The 18194-nt window shown below is 38.6% G+C and overlaps 1 protein-coding gene across 1 annotated transcript in view; it reads right to left on the reverse strand.

The window, feature by feature from the left end:
• The window catches only part of LOC140159704 (uncharacterized), a 115299-nt gene that overhangs the window by 43661 nt on the left and 53444 nt on the right, over positions 1-18194 (reverse strand). The window contains 3 exon segments of the mRNA XM_072183200.1: positions 1691-2763; positions 3538-3603; positions 14651-14813. Coding sequence (XP_072039301.1) covers positions 1691-2763; positions 3538-3603; positions 14651-14813 — 1302 coding nt within the window.

An 18194-nucleotide genomic window follows, 5' to 3' on the forward strand; every position in this document is an offset into this window, starting at 1 on the left:
AGTGCCAACCAACGTTGGTCCGCAGGCCGGATCTGGGCCCGCTATATATAGGTATTGCAGAACACTGTTCAAATTGCCTGTAACAGTGTTCATCATACCGGGTTCATGTGAGAATTATGTCGCCTGAATATTACATGTAGTGAGGACATGAGCCAACATGATCGCATCTTTGATGGCAAAGTTCAACAACCTCCATCCAACAAGCACAGCTCAAAAGTTGACCTCAAGTTGCGGAGTATGAGTTTTTGTACCCAGTACACTTAAAGGTCATTCCATGTATGTAGAACCCTACTGGGGTTAAAGAACTGTTTCCTGACAGATGAGCATGTTTGAGCATTCCTAGCCAGGGTTCAAGTGAGGGATGGTGCTGCCCTGAATTTGGGTGGGGGAAATACCCAATGGCCTATTCCGTGATCATCCATCGCTACACGGGAAGAGTACCAGCAAGCTAGCGGTACTGGGACAATTGAAATGTGCCAACATATTCTGTCATGTTTCCCTTCATCACAAGTTTCTTATCTTCAACAAGAAAGGATATTTAGGTCAATAAAATCAGTAATTGGATTCTGGGCACATAGGGGTTAGTAGTTTGTGATTTTTCCTTTCAAACCGATGTATTCCCTTTTTCTCATCTATTTTTGTGTGTAAAAGTGTGATAAATCATGGATAATGCATTTGACATGATGATCGGCACTCTTGAGTAGAACTACTGTCATGCCTCAGGGCTCTATGGAGATATATGTACCAGCGACAGATTCCAACAATCAATATTTCTATATCTGTATTGTAATTTCTTTTTCCTTTTTTCTCAATTTTTTTTTTCTGTGCGTGTCACAAAATGTTATTGATGTATAATGGATGGCTTACGAGATTTAAACTTAACATGATCAAGTCGCAAAATGAAATCCATGATGCTCCAACGCACCTATGGGTAGGTTTCTCTTTGGTCTCAACTAGTAACACTGCAAATGTTTGTAAAGTAACACTGCAAGTGTTAGTAAAGTAACACTAAAGGTGTTAGAAGAGTAACACTGCAAGTATTAGTATAATAACACTGCAAGTGTTAGTAGAGTAACTTTATAGCCAAAACAGAGAACACAAACTTGTTTGTAATCTTTTTGAGTTTACTTTTTACTAAATACAAATTGTGCAGAGTACCCACAACCAAACATAATTAAAGTATGGAAGTCTGTACCAAAACACAGCAAATAAATAAAGAGTGGAAGCGTTAGTGCAGCAACAGCTATGTATGTTATATGTATGTTTTGGCCCCCTCATGCACTGCGTTATTAATTGCCGTTTTTTTTTCTCGTTAGTACTTCCAACAGGCCTGTTGCAGCAGAGCAGGCAAGCTGGTTATAGCCACAAAAATGCAGCAGTAGCAGCAACAGCAGGTTTTTCTAAGTCTACTATGACGAAAGGCAGTGTGTGGTATATAATGCTGCGATATATAAACGATGGTAGTGGGCTTCTAAAATACACTTTGTGTTAATATTAGCTGGTCACCAACACCAAGTAGTGTGGAAATGATAATATAATGTAATACACAGCAACATAGAGATGGAGAGTACACTAGTGGGTGTGTGATGAGAAATATAACGAAGGCCGAGAGGATAGGCACAAAGCAGGATGAGTCATGAAGTGAGCACACATCTACAGAGTAACTACTCCCATGCACATGCAGGCTTACCAGGAGGCAATGCGGTCGATGTGCTTGCCACTGGTTCGGGCTTTTTCTCCTCTCTCTTCACTTCTGTATTCGTTTCCGTTTTGGTTTGAGTTGGGCTGACTTCAGCCTTTGCTGCAGAGTTATTCTTGACCGACGCAAATTTTTCTGCCAATGAAGGCCCTTTCTTTTTGCTCCCCATTGCACGTGCCTTCTTGACTATTTTCGAAGCACTGGCTGAAAGACCACCTCTCGTCTTCATGTAGTGACACCTGGGTTTCGTAGGCGTGATCTTTCCTTCCGGTGGCGTCGACGGTTCTTCTTTCGATGCTGCTCCTTCTGCCTCCAATGGTTCTGATGTCATCAGTGGCGGCAGAGATGTCTTCCGTGCCCGCTTTGGTGGAATATACACAGGTGGAATGCCGTAGAGTCCCCGTTTTCGGGGCTCTGTCGGAGCAGCGTACAAATGTGAAAGGCCATCAAACAGACCTTTGAGCTGTGAACTACCTGTTCTCATAATTTGTGAATGTGGCGATGATGAGTTTGAATGCGACTTAGTGTCTTCAGCTGCTTGACTTGGCATCTTCTGATCTTTTGTATTCAAAGTTAAATGCGGTGGCACATCTTTAGTAGGTGTCGGTGTGGACGACTCTTTGGATTCCTGATCATCGGGTTTGCACTCAATAATCGGTGCTTCGCTCTCAATAATCGGTGCTTCGCTCTCAAGCTTTGGCGCCGCGGACTTGAGCTTCAAAGCTCGTCTGATAGGGTAAAAGCCCAGGCTAGACTGGGTGGAGCTTCTCGACTTTCGCCGATTTGTCGGCGTGAAAAATTTGCTCAAGCCATCTATTAATCCTTTAGGTTTACACTTAGGGTCATACATTTGTGGTGGCACATGGAGGGATGGGGGAGGTGGGCCGCCCTGATTGGACGGAGAAACACTGGACTCGGGTGGTTCTGATGTGTCTTTCCCCCTGTCAGGAGAGTTAGAAGGTTGATTGCGACTCCTACCCGGTGTCAAGAGGCCCGAGACAGGTCCTTTGCTGGTCAGTTTTGGCGGCCGCTGATCCAACGGACATCTAGGGCAAGCATACAACCTGTAAATTAAAATGTGAGAATCAATTTGTCAATAAATACATAATTAGTAACTTGTTTCTTTTTTATACAGATTTTACAAAGAAAAAAGTAAGGTGTTGAGCATTAATAGGCACTCTCCGCACTCAAGATAAGATACACTTACAGAAGGGCTTCTCACAACAGTGTAGTGTAATTTGTAGCAGTTGTTGTTTAACCGTGTAATTTAGGTTGTCTTAAGAAGCAGCCCAGGTATCGGAGGCCTTCCTCTCACCTCCCCTATATCACTTTATTTTGTTGTGATACATGGAAATAAAACGGATTGATCGATCTATTCAAAATCACACTTCTATGAGTGATTTATTAGCAGAAGTACTATCTCTCTAACTATCTCTAATTTTTTGTGGACTGGGGCAACAAATACTGTGCCCTCTGTGATACTTTGTAGCATCTATACCTCAAAGGGTCTGTGCAAGAAAGCACTATAGCTGCCTTATACACATTTGACAATTTCTGCATTCTATACTGTACACATCTCCAAATATGCCATGTGGCAGCTATTGCTGATCGACTTCTTGCACTAAATCATTTTTTCACCTCGATGTGGCAGTGACATCAACGTGCTGAGGCAGCCATTTCATGCGCGCATCTATGTAGTGTCTTATTATTGTGTGCGTGTGTATGGCAGCACCTAGAGCGAACAAAACTGATTTGAAGTTACATCCAAAGAAATGCGCACTGACGTCACTGCCACATCAGGATGAAAAACGGTATACCTATTGACTGGAAAAACTTACATTTTGTGGAATTTGAGCTTGCCATTTACATTACCAGTTCCATCACAGCCTGGATACGGACAGGTTCTGTAGAAAAAAGAATGAAAACATGGATGACGATCAAAAATCATGCATAACATGGATAACCATGACATTGGTCGGGTTTAGAATGAAAAGAAAACATAGGATAACCACATCATTTTGAGACAATACCTATTGATTGCAGTCTACTACATGGTGTTATTATTTTGATTCCATGATTTCCTGAACTGATCACAAAGCAGCAATCATTATTCAATACAAAATTATACAATTTAGTATTCTAATTTTAAATATGACGATGAGCCAGTTGCAAACAAAGGTTAGGTTAGGTTCAAATGAATTGATTCACAAAACATGGCAACATGTCTATATTTTGGCAAAACCTTTCCTGTTGATTTGCTTAATCCTCAGGGTTCCCAGCATTTCATAAAGTGATTGAAAAACTAAATTATACACACAATGCATTGTTGTACACCCTACATTCCATAGGTTTAAGGACTCATATGTCAAATTTTGTTTGTTCAATGGCATGAAACATAAATCAAGACAAAGTTGAACAAAACCAAGGGGAAAATGTGTAATTGTGTAGACCTGTGCATTTCCAGGTAAAGTGGGACACATTTGATTTCACTAAGTACACCCAACACATTCAGTGGTGTCTATTATTATCCCCACAAATGACAAAAAATAATTTTAACCTTTAGGGAAGATTTTCATGTTTTGGAAGCATAGGAAGGGAAAATAGGGACCGCTGTCCGAAATGAGTTGTCCAAAGATATGGGTAGTGATAGTGTACAAACTATTATTCTGGGAGTGCAGCTATGACCTATGTTTAGTTGCAATTGGATTTCAATTGTTCATTAAGATCATTTGATTTAATTTTCAGTCTATTTTACACATTGACCTTAAACGACCAATGACCTCAACAACCTATGTATACCAAACTGAACATATTCGCTCATTTTTATTTTAGCAGTCCCAGTAGCTATGAAAATTAATGCCCCGCAAAAATGACCACTTTTAAATTAACCTTGTTATTTTAACACAAAGGACATTGACCTATTTCACTTTACCACATCACCATTGCTCTGGTTCAGTATGTACCAATACTCAGAAATTGTACCACTTTGCCAAGGGGGAAGGGGAAGGGGAAGAAATATGTCATTATGTAGTAGAATATAGCATGCCCTACAGTTGTATAAATCCCTTCTTGGGAGGTTGGCCTCAAATGGCTAAATGCCAAACGAATAGGTAGACATAGCCAGGGTATACAGGAAACATAGTGATGTTTTAGGGTCACTTCAAAAATTACAATGTGGGTCGTCACTAGCTGTAGTGCTGTAATTGTATAGATTCACTGTAACAAACACTTCTGATAGTATTAAGTTGGTACATTATATATTACATCAATTGGGGGAAGTAACACCGTCAAATAATTTAACCCAGGACCTCTGGTACACAGGACCTGCACCCAAAACACTCAGCCAAAACGGTTAATATTAGATTTTATTTTTACTTAATTAGCCAATTAAATAAAATTCTCCTTTCAAAGTCCTTTGGAATACTAGTATATCAAGCAAATTTCCAAGAAATGTTTTCGCATTTGATTTTCAATAGACCACTGGATTTCCATTTCCAATGTATTTGTCATGTTTAGGAATGCATGTTTCCAGCACATCTAACCACTAAGTATTCTATTATACTAGTTAACAAGATCGTAATGACATATCATCTTGTGTGAACAGTTTACAATAACCCTCACTTGTACTTTTATAACACATAATCATTCCAGGCATCGGAAATAGAAATAGAAATGTCAATGTTATATGTCAACACTAGCAGTAGCACATTGAACAAGTCAGAACAACCATCAAGAAACATACATACATTCACAGGGTTACATGTACAAGTAAATACTTGTCTGGATTTGAACAGTGCTTAAAGTAGTCAAAATAATACAGAGTCATCCCCATTCATTCGTACCCCTCCCTCCCTCCCCCAACACACACACACAACATGGGAAGTAGGTAAGCACAGTCCTAGGAATCCTAACCTTGCAAAAGAAATCATGGCCTATTACTGTTAAATTAATTTCTCTAAAATATCTACAACTATTTAGTATGCCATGCACCTACAGTCACTTGCTCTTTACTCATATCTATATTTTTTAAATGTACAAATAGCATAGTTGACAGACATTACAAGTATCCTCTGCAGCTACTGTCTTCAAACCTATCTATTAGGTCAGTAAACCGCACACACGTATTAATCGTACACATGCATGTGTGAGCATTCCATATTTCCCCCATGGCCAACACCCAAGAAACTACGACCTAAGGGCACGGAAGTTGTCCAGCGTGGAGTGACCGTGGTGGGGCTGTGTGGGAGGAAAATGGGCATTTCCTCTATGAATTAGCAAACTTCAAATAACTCCTAGTATAAAGAGCGGAAAATCAATTGTTTGCCTTGAATGTCAGAAACAAAAATAACTTGACACATACAGCATGCAACAACAAATTGCATTACATACACTTAACACATAAACACCCTTATACCCTGATACATACTGCAATATATACATATGTAACCGAGGATGTTGACCCACCCTGTCAAGTTTGTTCCCTTACCGTGGATGTGCTGAAATATTCAAGTGCAGACTACACCAGCAAAATGCGGTCAATGACTATAATGAATTTGTAAGCTGTTATGGGTCTAGAAACACTAGTTACGAACTGTGTAATTCCAACGCTGATGTTTACAAAAGCATACATACACATTAACACACATACACTTCACAACAACAAAATCATCATGGTCAAAGGTTAGTACCATAATTTTGCAGTTCTCGAGAATTCTTTCAGTTCCCTGAAAGTACTATCCATTACAAAATTTTACTGATACAAATTATTTCAGATTCAATCAACGCTTGGCAAAAATGCAAAAATAAAAGTGAGAAAACCCACACCATTTCAGCAAATCTCCGCCTTTTATCACGCTTCGGCAATCCAAGTCAAAGGCACAAATGTTTCCGTTCTAAATGCCTATTACAAAGCTGCTACACAGCTTTAAACCTGTCGTTGAAATTGTCGCCAAGTCTAAGGAGATAGGAAGGGAAATACCTCCTAATGAGGCACTTCCCTGTTGGGAGGGCAGCACAGTGATGGGAATTCAGAGGGAGGAGGTAGCCCTCATTGTCACTTCTCCATTTATGTTGTGCGTAATACTTCACTTCCGTTGTAGACCTACATGTATTCACAACTTGCATGATCATGGCAATTCACTAGCTCTGTACCTGGCTAAGTGGGCAAGACGTGTGTAGGGGTGATAGAGAGAGGTTGAGAAGAAACATGGGACTTTTTTCCATTACATTCCAATGAACTGTGGACAAACAACCAACTGCGGATGTCCCGTCTACTAAAATGTGTTTATCAGCGAGTCCCCTATTTGGGGTATTCACCCTTTGCACAGATCCCCCATCTTGCAACCAAAACGAGGTCCTCCCTGCAAACGCATGCGCAAAAAGTGCATTTTTGTTTCTCACACTTTTCTAGCAACACGCCAGATGGTTTTTGCAAAGCGTGCGCAGTAATTAAATAACACGTTTGTCAGGCGTACGCACACACAACACGCACTTTGCGGGTAGAATTTTGTTTTGACCGTGCGATCGGCGAATAGAGTCAGTCGGACTCAGTCCACGGTTCGCTGGGTGTGTCCTGATTTGGTCCACAATTTGATAGTTAATTTGGGTCCACATTTATGGGTGTGTTTTTATGTCCACTTATGATGTCTTTCTAGCAGGGGTGTTGGGGTATGTTTATATATACATATGTATACTTCAAATTGGCCTCAAACAAGGAAATACACTTCATTTAAACAGGTCTGCAAAAGTGCATGCATTTTTCTAAGCATAGAAACGTGACTGTCCATGTTTCCGGTTCTGTGTAATGGACAATAATACAGACCACATTCTTACCATTTCTACACCACTTTTCCAAATTTCACTTATTCCATTATTTACCTATTTAAATCACTAATTGAGTTCAACATCTTTGCGCTTTTGCAAAATAACTTTCAACTTGGCATTGTCTTGTTATAAGCTTACTGATGTAGGAGGGTCTCTCCTACCCACAGGGAATCAGCCATTAGCTCTGTGCCAAGGATATAACCCATTTTACTTGGCTCTTTGCCTCTGGTCTAACAACATTATGTGAAAGCCGTGCCAGACATGTCATTCTTTCCCACATTGCACCACTTTTCTTGGCCAATGTCCTCATTATTTTATCATTCTTCATTACCACTTCTATAGTTTGTTCGGCTTATAATTGGCGTAAATTATTCGGTTTTTGTTACTGCGCGCGTCAGTAAAGTTCCAACATACGCATGTTTAAATTCACATTAGCGTGTGCCAGTCACACATTACGCAACTAGCATACATGTAAGCGCTGCGCCCAACTGCCATTCTGTATCAATACACAATGTTATGATTTTTTTTTGCCAATTATAAGCCGAACAAACTATAGCACCCATTAGTTTTATAGGGGTCTATCTTTCTTTTCCTCACAAAATCACAAGAGAACAAAAATGGGGTTACAGAACATGTGGGAACAGTCTAACTAGGGCAAATTTTTCCATCCTTAAAGGTCATGCCTTCAAGTTGTCATGATGTCAGCATTATTGATCCCTGTAAAGCCTTCAACTGTGAGTTCTGATGTAATGCATGGCAAGGTGAATGTTGTGAACTGGAGGCTATACTCATTATCACCACAATATTCCCTGTTTAAAAAAATCCTTCAGGGAGATCAAACAAAATTTGGCACATAACATGTCGTTTTGCTGGCGAGTACCCGCTAGTCCGAAGGACCGCTAGTCCGAAGGTTTGCTAGTCCGAAGGTTCGCTAGTCCGAACACGTATTTCAATGGAGGACGTGAGGGTCGCTAGTCCGAATTCGCAAAAAGGTTCGCTAGTCCGAAAAAAAGGTTCGCTAGTCCGAAGGTTCGCTAGTCCGAAGGTTCGCTAGTCCTAAGGTTCGCTAGTCCGAATTTATTAAAAGGTTCGCTAGTCCGAATTGTTAATCAGGTTCGCTAATCCGAATCAAAAAAAGGTGCTCTAGTCCGAATTTTAAATAAGGTCCGCTAGTCCGAATTTTATATAAGGTTCGCTAGTCCGAATGATAAATAAGACCCGCTAGTCCGAATTCTATAAATAAGGTCCGCTAGTCCGAATTTTCTTTAAAGAACCTGAGCAGCGCTACCATACACCGGTCTCAAAATGTATTGGAGGTGTTTGATCAAATATAGCGCGTTACCTGAGTAGGTGCACACAGGTTCACAACATTGTTCATGTTTTGCAAGGTTTCTTTAAAGGTAATGATGGCAAGTACATAAAAGTATACATTTTCAGAAAGGAAACAATGCAAGTAACCCAATAAGTTTCCAAATCGATGAAAACTGTATATTTATGTTCTAAAGACACAAAAAGTATACAGATGCTGTTTTGTTTTTTCCTAAAGTATTTGAATATTTATTCCTTTTAAAAATTACTGATGTAGGTTTTGTAGAATGAATGAAATTGCAATCAAATATACACCATCGCCTCAATAGTAATGGATATAATTCAAGACAACAACGAGAGCTAGGCCTATTATGAATGTCTAAAATACAAACTTTTCTATTTATTTTATTTCTTCATTGATTACTTTCTCTATAAATCCTTCTTCCTTTAATATATTCTTTCTTTCTTTCTTTCTTTCTTTCTTTCTTTCTTTCTTTCTTTTTCTTTCTTTCTTTCTTTCTTTCTTTCTTTCTTTCTTTCTTTCTTTCTTTCTTTCTTTCTTTCTTTCTTTCTTTCTTTCTTTTTCTTTCTTTCTTTCTTTCTTTCTTTCTTTCTTTCTTTCTTAAATTCGGACTAGCGGACCTTATTTAAAATTCGGACTAGCTTAACCCTAAATCAAATTCAATTAGCGGACATGATTTTTAATTCGGACTAGCGAACCTTATATATAATTCGGACTAGCGAGCCTTATTTAAAATTCGGACTAGCGAACCTTGTTAAAAATTCGGACTAGCGGACCTTATTTAGAATTCGGAATAGAGAACCTTCGGACTAGCGGACCTTCGGACTAGCGAACCTTCGGACTAGCGAACCTTCGGACTAGCGAACCTTCGGACTGGCGGGCCTTAGGACTAGCGGGCTGTAACCGTTTTGCTTGCCCTACTCTCACCACTGCTTTGTAAACAAATTAGATGGCTCTACGCCAGATGGATTTGACCAACTGGTGAATGCACCCTCTCTACAAACATAACATTGCTGCAGTTGCATGGAATACTCAACATCCACATTACAAGACGGTTACTATTACGTTTCAACTCCCATATGATGAAATTTCATTCTTCAAAATGTTCACGCTACCTTTAGTTTTGTTGACATGTCAACACCAACACTTACGGCTATGTCTGTGAAAATCATGCGTCATCAAAGCACATGAGAATCTACCAAATGTTGTTACTTTGAACTATTTCCATTTCCACAAAAGCTGTGACATATGATGAAATAATTTTGACATGAAATCTCTTGTACTTTATTGTCAAAAATCAATCAGATAAGTTATCAAAGATCAGCCATTATGCATTATACTTAGGCCTAAAAAATTGTATTGCCCTAGAGCTCCAAAGTCAGGGTCGGTCACCCGGTTTTGGGGTTTTTTTACCACATAAAATATCAAGAAATGCAAGTTTACCACAAAATACCATGGAAAACATGATTTATATGGTTTCTTAATAGGCTTGTTGTTTTAAATGTATCAGAGTTGTGCAGTACGAATTACAAAACAGGCAAAACATTTTCACAACATTTGTGTTTTACATACCAAATATGAAAAAAATAATAATAATAATAAACACGCCCACCCATTGGATTTTAGGGTTGGTCAAAAAGGGCAAAACAATTCTTTTTTTAGGCCTTATACCAAAATGTGGTGTACAAAATCAGTTTTCTCCAACTGAATTCACTAACTTTTACAGGTTTGTTTGTCATTTTCATGTTTTTGCACGCTCTTGAGTTCTTCAAAAGATTTTGCACCTTAAAAGAACCATTTATTATTATTAATTTATGTTTTAATCTGCAAGTATGTCAAAAAGTTGGCTCCATAAGTGAAAATGTGAATGACTTAGGCCTGGCAAAGTCGATTTTGAGTTTCCCGTCGCCCGCCCGCACTTCATTTTCGGGCCCGCACTTGAATTCATTATTGCGATTTTCGAAAAATAAAAATAAAAACTTATCATTTTTGCAAAAAAACCCGATGAAATCCGTGCATTTTTAGTGGAAAAATCAAATTCAAAACATCGATTTCGCTACCGGCAGTAAACGCACTGCGGCCGGTTGATTGGCGTCTGATAGTGATAGCCTAGATCCTGTAGGCCCGGTTCGCAACCCTTTGTAAATATGTTGACGTCGCAGTCCTTTTCCACGTGCGTATCATATACTGGACTGACAGACTAATGCTGTCATTGGCAGATCAATGATTCTACAGTGCTGTTTGTGACTTTGCACAATATCGTTGTTTGTGGTAATTAAAGAAATATATTAATACTGTTAATTTTATATTTGTTGTCCCAATTGATCAATTATTTATTTTTAAATAGTATTCAACATAGTTTTAAATTAAATTTAATATACAAAAAGAGCAAAAAATTATATATTTCAACTCCGTTGTGTTTATGACATTGCTGCAAGAAGTATGCGGTATTCAACATCAACAAAACACGCTGTGGGGGCAGGCCCGCGACACTCCGGCACTTGTTGGAAGACATCTAGTACAGCAGACAGTACATGTACAATGTGATTCTCTCATTTATAATTAGGATTACGTCATTGTCAGAATGCCAGAGCTTGTTTCATTTGTTCATTAGAATGATTGACAGCGGTGGGCGGACTTATACTCTTTGTTTTGTGAGCGGTACACAGATCTCTATGTAGGACTCTATGGTATCTTCTCATTACACGTTCGTAGTAAGACTTGGCCGGCGACAACGCCTGTCTTCAACTGCGGTATAGCATGGTATAGGCAGTTTGCAGAGAGTGTCCATCTCATTTAGTAAAGAATCTCTGGTGGGGGTTTCCCTTTAATTTTGTTGGCGCAAGATTCGACATGGAGTTGTAAAAACTTACCAATTCATGAATTGCAATTGTTTCGTATTTTGATTTCAATTTGATGGGACTTTGCTGACGTTTGTATAAAAGATTTGTCATGTACATATCAATTAAGATATGCGACAGTGGTCGCACCGTCATGCAGTGGACGATATCGAATGTCACCGTCAACTGGATAATTTGTACTTAAATCACACAAAATTTATAAATAAATAAGAAAAATAATAGTAAAAAGAAAGGAATTGGTATCAATTTTGACCATGCAGCCCCTTTGCAAGTTTATATCTTTGGTTAAACATCCTTTGAGTGAGTGAGCGGTAAATAACAATGTGTTTTACACTGCATTTTGTCATATAATGAAAGTCACGAAAATAATGAATAATGAATAATGAAAAAGTTACCTCACTTGTTTTCAAAAATTATGTGACGGGAAACTCAAAATCGATTGTTCGGGGCCTCAGCTCTCAGTTTAAGCACATACAGGTGACATGTTGCCTTTTTGAAATTGGCACCTGTCTCTGTGATAAATTGAAACATTTGTACTTGCTTTGTCTTTTTGTGGAGCAATTCCAGTGCAATTTAGTGAAATTTGTCTATCGTTCTGGGCAATTTGCAATTTCTATAATCATGGAGACATGATATTCATTTCTCATCTGACATACTGAAAATGATGTGGGAGGTGGCGATGACAAGAGGAAGCAATCATAATGCATGTTCAATACAAGGTGGAGTAAAATAAACCATTTTTTAATTTATTGATAAAGCCCATAATTTCAGGGCACTTACAACGATATAATTTGGATGATATGGAACATACTTCCACTTCACTTTGCTCAAGACCATTATCATCTCCCCGAATCTGTTTTGTACACTTATACGCCCAACTGAGCAACACGGTATTGCTTTCTTTCCCGACACAATTTGATTATTTGCTCATTAGTAATATTACCCAGTCAATTCGTCAGTGGAAGCAAAATTGCATCTCTGAAAGACAATTTCATTCAAACTACGGGTAACTTGCTTCATGGCCGCAGGAGACACAGAATTTTGTGCAACATCAACATTATTTCCAGGGATTTCTACTAAATGGCAAGACTTGTTTCAGGGCCAATTTCGAGGAACAGAAGCCAAGAAATGTTGAATATGAATAGCTGCCTTTTAGTAACACCATGACAGGCATAGTTATAACATGTAAACAATAATACCAGTGCGCAAGAAGTGTGCGGCACAATCTTTTTCCGATAAGCTTAACATCAAATGAAAACAATTTTTTTTGTTACTACAACCAGTATTGTTATCAACTTTGAATAGATTTTGAAAGAAAAAGCAACGTTACATAAATATCATGATGAAGTTGATGGCATTTCTGGCAACAAATTGTGATTGTAATTCATTGGGTGAATGTGACAATTCTATGTGGATAGCTAGCTGCCTTGTGTTCAGCATGTGATATTGGCACAAATGTAGCCAAGGCTTGTATTATTATTAAACCATGCTTATATGGTGCATAAACGTAAAATAACATCTCCAAATGTGTATAAAACCTACATGCAAATATTATGGGGAAAAAAACAGAGTGAAGCAGAATTACAGGAGAACAATATATTATGAGTTATTGACATATCTTTGAATAGCCGGGCTTTTAGCAGATTTTTGAAATTATTAGTGGTCACAGAGTTCTGTACATGGTCTGGGACAGCATTGCAAAGCACAGGGACAGCAACAGCAAATGCCCGTTCTTTGCAGGTCTTGGTGCGAGAGCGAGAGCGGACCAAGTGGTCTTCGGGTCTTATCCCCCCTTCCCTGAGACCATTGCATGGTGGAATATATGGGGTAAGTGCCAACATGAACAAAAGGCAGCAATCCATACAAGACTTTTCACATTAACCTGATGAATTATAATCCTAAGTCATTATCAGAAATGCCATCCACCTCATCATGATATCATGTTTTTACTTAGCAGTCATCACAAGAAGAAAAAAACATAAAAAGAAGTGGGGGCAATGCCAAGGAAATGTGTTTTTGCATCAAAATCAAGAACATCCATGAAAAAATGAGCACTGTTGAAATATCTCAAAGGTTTACCAGCCCTAATCGGCAATTCCATTTAAAATGCACACACCCGCTGCAGACGATTTCACTGCTATCTAAATTCCAGTGTACCTTATAATCAATCCAGCTGGCAATTTTTGATAGTTTTATGTGAAACTGCAGCTGAAAATTGTTGGAAATTTAAACATGCAGTTGAATTTTGCACAATTTGGCCTAAAATTAGACAATTTTATTTGGAATTCCAAAATCTTCCACACTTTTCCCCTTTTGGAATAATTTGGTTCCATTTGGTTGAAATTCCAAAATCTTCCCCATTGGGGGTGTGGTTTTTTAAATGGAACAGCCCACTGCGCAACATCCCCAACAAATCCAACTTTGATATTTCCCTATGAGCCAACCTACTTGGCAGCTCAGGAAATCACGTTAAAACAATTTGAATTTCACTATTTTCCTACACCTCTGCAGAGTAGTACCCCCTATTCACTAGGGTATTCGGCATTATTCACTGCCTAAACTCAAACACAGGCTCGTATGAAAAGAGTTGCATTAATTTCCGCTGTAAGGTCCATTCTGTAAAGTAGTCTTCAACGGAATACTTCATACAAACTATGGGAAGTGAAGTTGAGTGCATGCATGTACACCCATTTCTTTGAAAAGGAGTTCATTCTACTGTCAGCATCTCTTCTCTTTTTAACCTCTGGTTAAATATCACACCCACGATGATCAAGTGAGAACTCGTCAAGGAGCAACTGGAAAATTTGCACCCCCAACTTCCTGGTGGCAATTGCTGATGTCCTTATAGTCTCTGCTACCACAACTTTTACACATTATAGCAAACACAGTTTATACAGTAAGTTAAAAGCTGTAGACCAGCTACAGATATGTACTTACAAATTGCCACCGACACCTTTGACAGCTCGTATCTTGAGCTTGTTGGCTCGGCCTAATCTGGACTGGTACTGCTTCTTCGCTAATCTCCCTGTGGTGCCGTTAGATACTAACGTCTTCTTCCCTGGAAACTTCCCCACTTTACATCCTCGACACCGCCAAGGCCCTGGGTTTGATAAAAGTGAGAAAAAAAGAATAAGATTAAGTTGAAAATCAAAATATGCAAACAAACAAAACGAAACATTACCAGACCATATAGGAAGTCTTACAACTGTATCAATGTACTGTTACAAGTGGTAATTTTTGCGCATGTAATTTTTCGTGCTGTTCCAATTTTGAATTACTTTTCTTGTTTTTAAAAGCACTATTTTTGAGTTTTCTTATAAATGTAGACTTTTACATAATAGAACATATTTGCATGTTTTTATTTTCATGATTTTGAGGACAAAAATTATGTTCTGCAAAAATTTTCCAGATATCATTTTGTAATGCGCTACGAGCGCCAACGCAAATGTGCGCACCCAATCAGTATTAAAATATCTTGTACTGTTTTACTGTGCAGTATTAAACATTTGTGGTATAGCAAAAAGCTTCATTATTATAAATTTATAATAATGTGTGTTGCTGAACAATTCAGCACTTTGGCTACCAATGACAAAACTTTTTTCAATGAAACCCAAAATCCATTGATGTTGACTAAATTCTTTCAATAACTAACACAAATGCGTTGACAAATAAATACGGAATTCTAGTTTATTTCATTCACAAGACGACGACTTGAACATCTGTTTTGCACAATCCAAACGTAAGCTCTTTTCCTGAACAAAATTTGATTCAAAAAACCAATACAAGCCATGTAAACACATCACTTGACTTTTGTGTATACATGGAGCAGATCAGGTTCCACAAATTATCTCCAAAACACATAGTAATTTTGCTGAATCAATAACAGTTTATTTGCATAATTATGTAGAGCATCCATCAAAAACGCACGACGGATTAAAGTGCTCTAGTTTCAAAGGGCACAATAATTGTTTGACTTTCTCATTTTCATATATTCTATTTCAACTTATTTTCCCTTGTCCCATTTCCCTAATAATCGAATGTGAAACCACCTGATACTGTTAAGCTCGCATGCCCACTTTCAAACCACCATCACTATACTAGGGACAGCATTAATTGAACTGAATAAAATGCACAAATGTGTCGGGTTAACAACCCAAATCTCTTTACTCTTTCTTATCAATTTTATGGAAAGGAAAGCCCAAATGGGCTATTCCAGTTGAAATCCATACACCCCCTATGGAAGACATGACCTTAATCTTCCATACTCCATGTGAGCTTCAAATGAGATTACCTAAATGGGCAACTCCATTTAAAATCCACACCCCCCTGTGTGGGATATTAAAGTCATGTATTCCACAGGGGTGTATGGATTTCAAACGCAATAGCCCAATGAGAGATCAGCTTCTACACACCACGGCATATGTTGCAGTACAACCGATTAGCCCCGGATATCTACCGAGTGAGTGAAATTTCCTGACCTATCACAAGCTATACACCCACTAGTTGAGAGCAACAGGGAATATAAAGGGGGTCTTTGACCTCAAACTCCAGGTCAGTAGTCTTACATAAGCACAACATGGGTTTTGCTCTGAACATGGGTTTCATTTGCCAGGTTAGTAGTTAACTCTCTTGATCAGGAAAGGGATGACTCTGGATATTGGATGGAAATACTGATGAATGATTGGAGATATAGGGCAGTCAAATGTAAGCATCGAACGGCTGAATCTAATTACGTCATGTCAGTGATATTACCTGTCGTGATTGCTCACCTCTGCTTGACATTGATCTCATTACAGACCTTCACATGAATGGTTCAATGCTAGATGGTCACAAATAATTTGTTATTATTAATAATGAATTATGCACTGCTGATCTTCTTGCATTGGATTTCATTATTTTTAATGCAACCTAACAGCATGAAATGATTCTAAATGCATTGGTTTGCAAGCCACACCTACTTTCTGACACATTTATACTTTGTTCGGCTTATAATTATATGAAAATTATTCAGTTTTTGTTAATACACACATCAATATATTCCCAACTTAATCTCTGTTTAGTTCACATAAGTGTGCACCAGTCACATATTACATAACTAGCGAGGTGCTGGGCTCAATTATGCTCCATATCAATGCACGACATCGAGTCCCATTTTTGTCACCAATTATAAGCGAAGCAAAGTATAATGCCCAACGGTTGTATATGGACATAAATTGTAAACAATCAGCTCTACCCCAACAAATAGATGACGAGCATCGGTTTCAATTCCACTATATTTGCACAAATCTTGCGGCGGTGGCCCCCAGGTATGATCTAGAGCGGCCAATTCCTGAGAATCATTTTGGCGAACAGAACCTGGAGAGGTGGCATGTTTCATTGCAAGAATAATGACATACAAATTCAAGGTCAAACAGAAGTTTCAATTTCCTGACAGTTTATAAATGCTTATAGTAGCAGCAGCTGCAGCATATAGTGATTGGAAGCATTCCAGTATTTGGGAATGGATCCAAACACTAGGATCCCCAACATTCTCATCTATCAGGGGCACAGTTCTTAAACCCCAATACATTTGTACATTCATTGAATGACTTTTGAAAATGTGGGAACAAAAACTCATACTCTACAACTTGAGGTCAAATTGTGCACTATGATTATGTAATTGAGGTTATTGGACTATGCCATTGGGATGAGGCTATTGTGGTCCATAGTGAAATCCACTTCATACTTCATCAACATTTTTATTTAAAAAGGTGGGTGACCTGATTGACAGCCTCGCCCACTCACCCCCACCCTATCGAAATGCTGATTTTGGCATCAGGTAAAAGCTCATTATATTTTTTCTCATAACAACAGTGAAGTTTTAGGCCCAAAATATGTTTTGTTTTGGTAGTATGAACAAAAACGTGGTAGTTTGGTGGTATTCAGCATCAAAGTGGTTACGTAATGCTCTTGGTTACCGGATCACGCTATTTTGGTATGCCTTCGAGTGCCATATACTGTGTGGTGATTGTTTCGATCGTGGTTATTTTCTCAAGTGCGTGATCCCATTGACATAGTAACATTACGTAACTTCGATATTGAATACCAACCTGGAAGCCGTGCACTGCTCTATGGATCATTGTGATACACTTTTTTGCTTCTACAATCCAAAGTGGAGTACCAATTGAACTTAAAATGTAATGTTAGGGTGAAGGGCTTAAAATATGGCAGAAAAGTTCATGCGTTCTTGGACCACCCACCCACCTTTAACTCAATTCCTAAATCAACATTATGATGGCTACACTCACTAAAGCAAAAACCCCCATATTGGGCCTGAATATGATTACAAATTCAATGACTAGGTTCAGGGACTGAAAACTGGCATGGACCCAATCAATCTTCAATGAAGACAATAAATCAAAACGTCCAAATCCTCCTTATGACAATTGCTGTCAACGATGGTGAACAACCCTATATCTGTGGTCTGATCTTGTTCAAGCCT

This window comes from Amphiura filiformis, chromosome 8 (assembly GCF_039555335.1).
Source record: "Amphiura filiformis chromosome 8, Afil_fr2py, whole genome shotgun sequence".
NCBI classification, from domain to species: Eukaryota; Metazoa; Echinodermata; class Ophiuroidea; order Amphilepidida; family Amphiuridae; genus Amphiura; species Amphiura filiformis.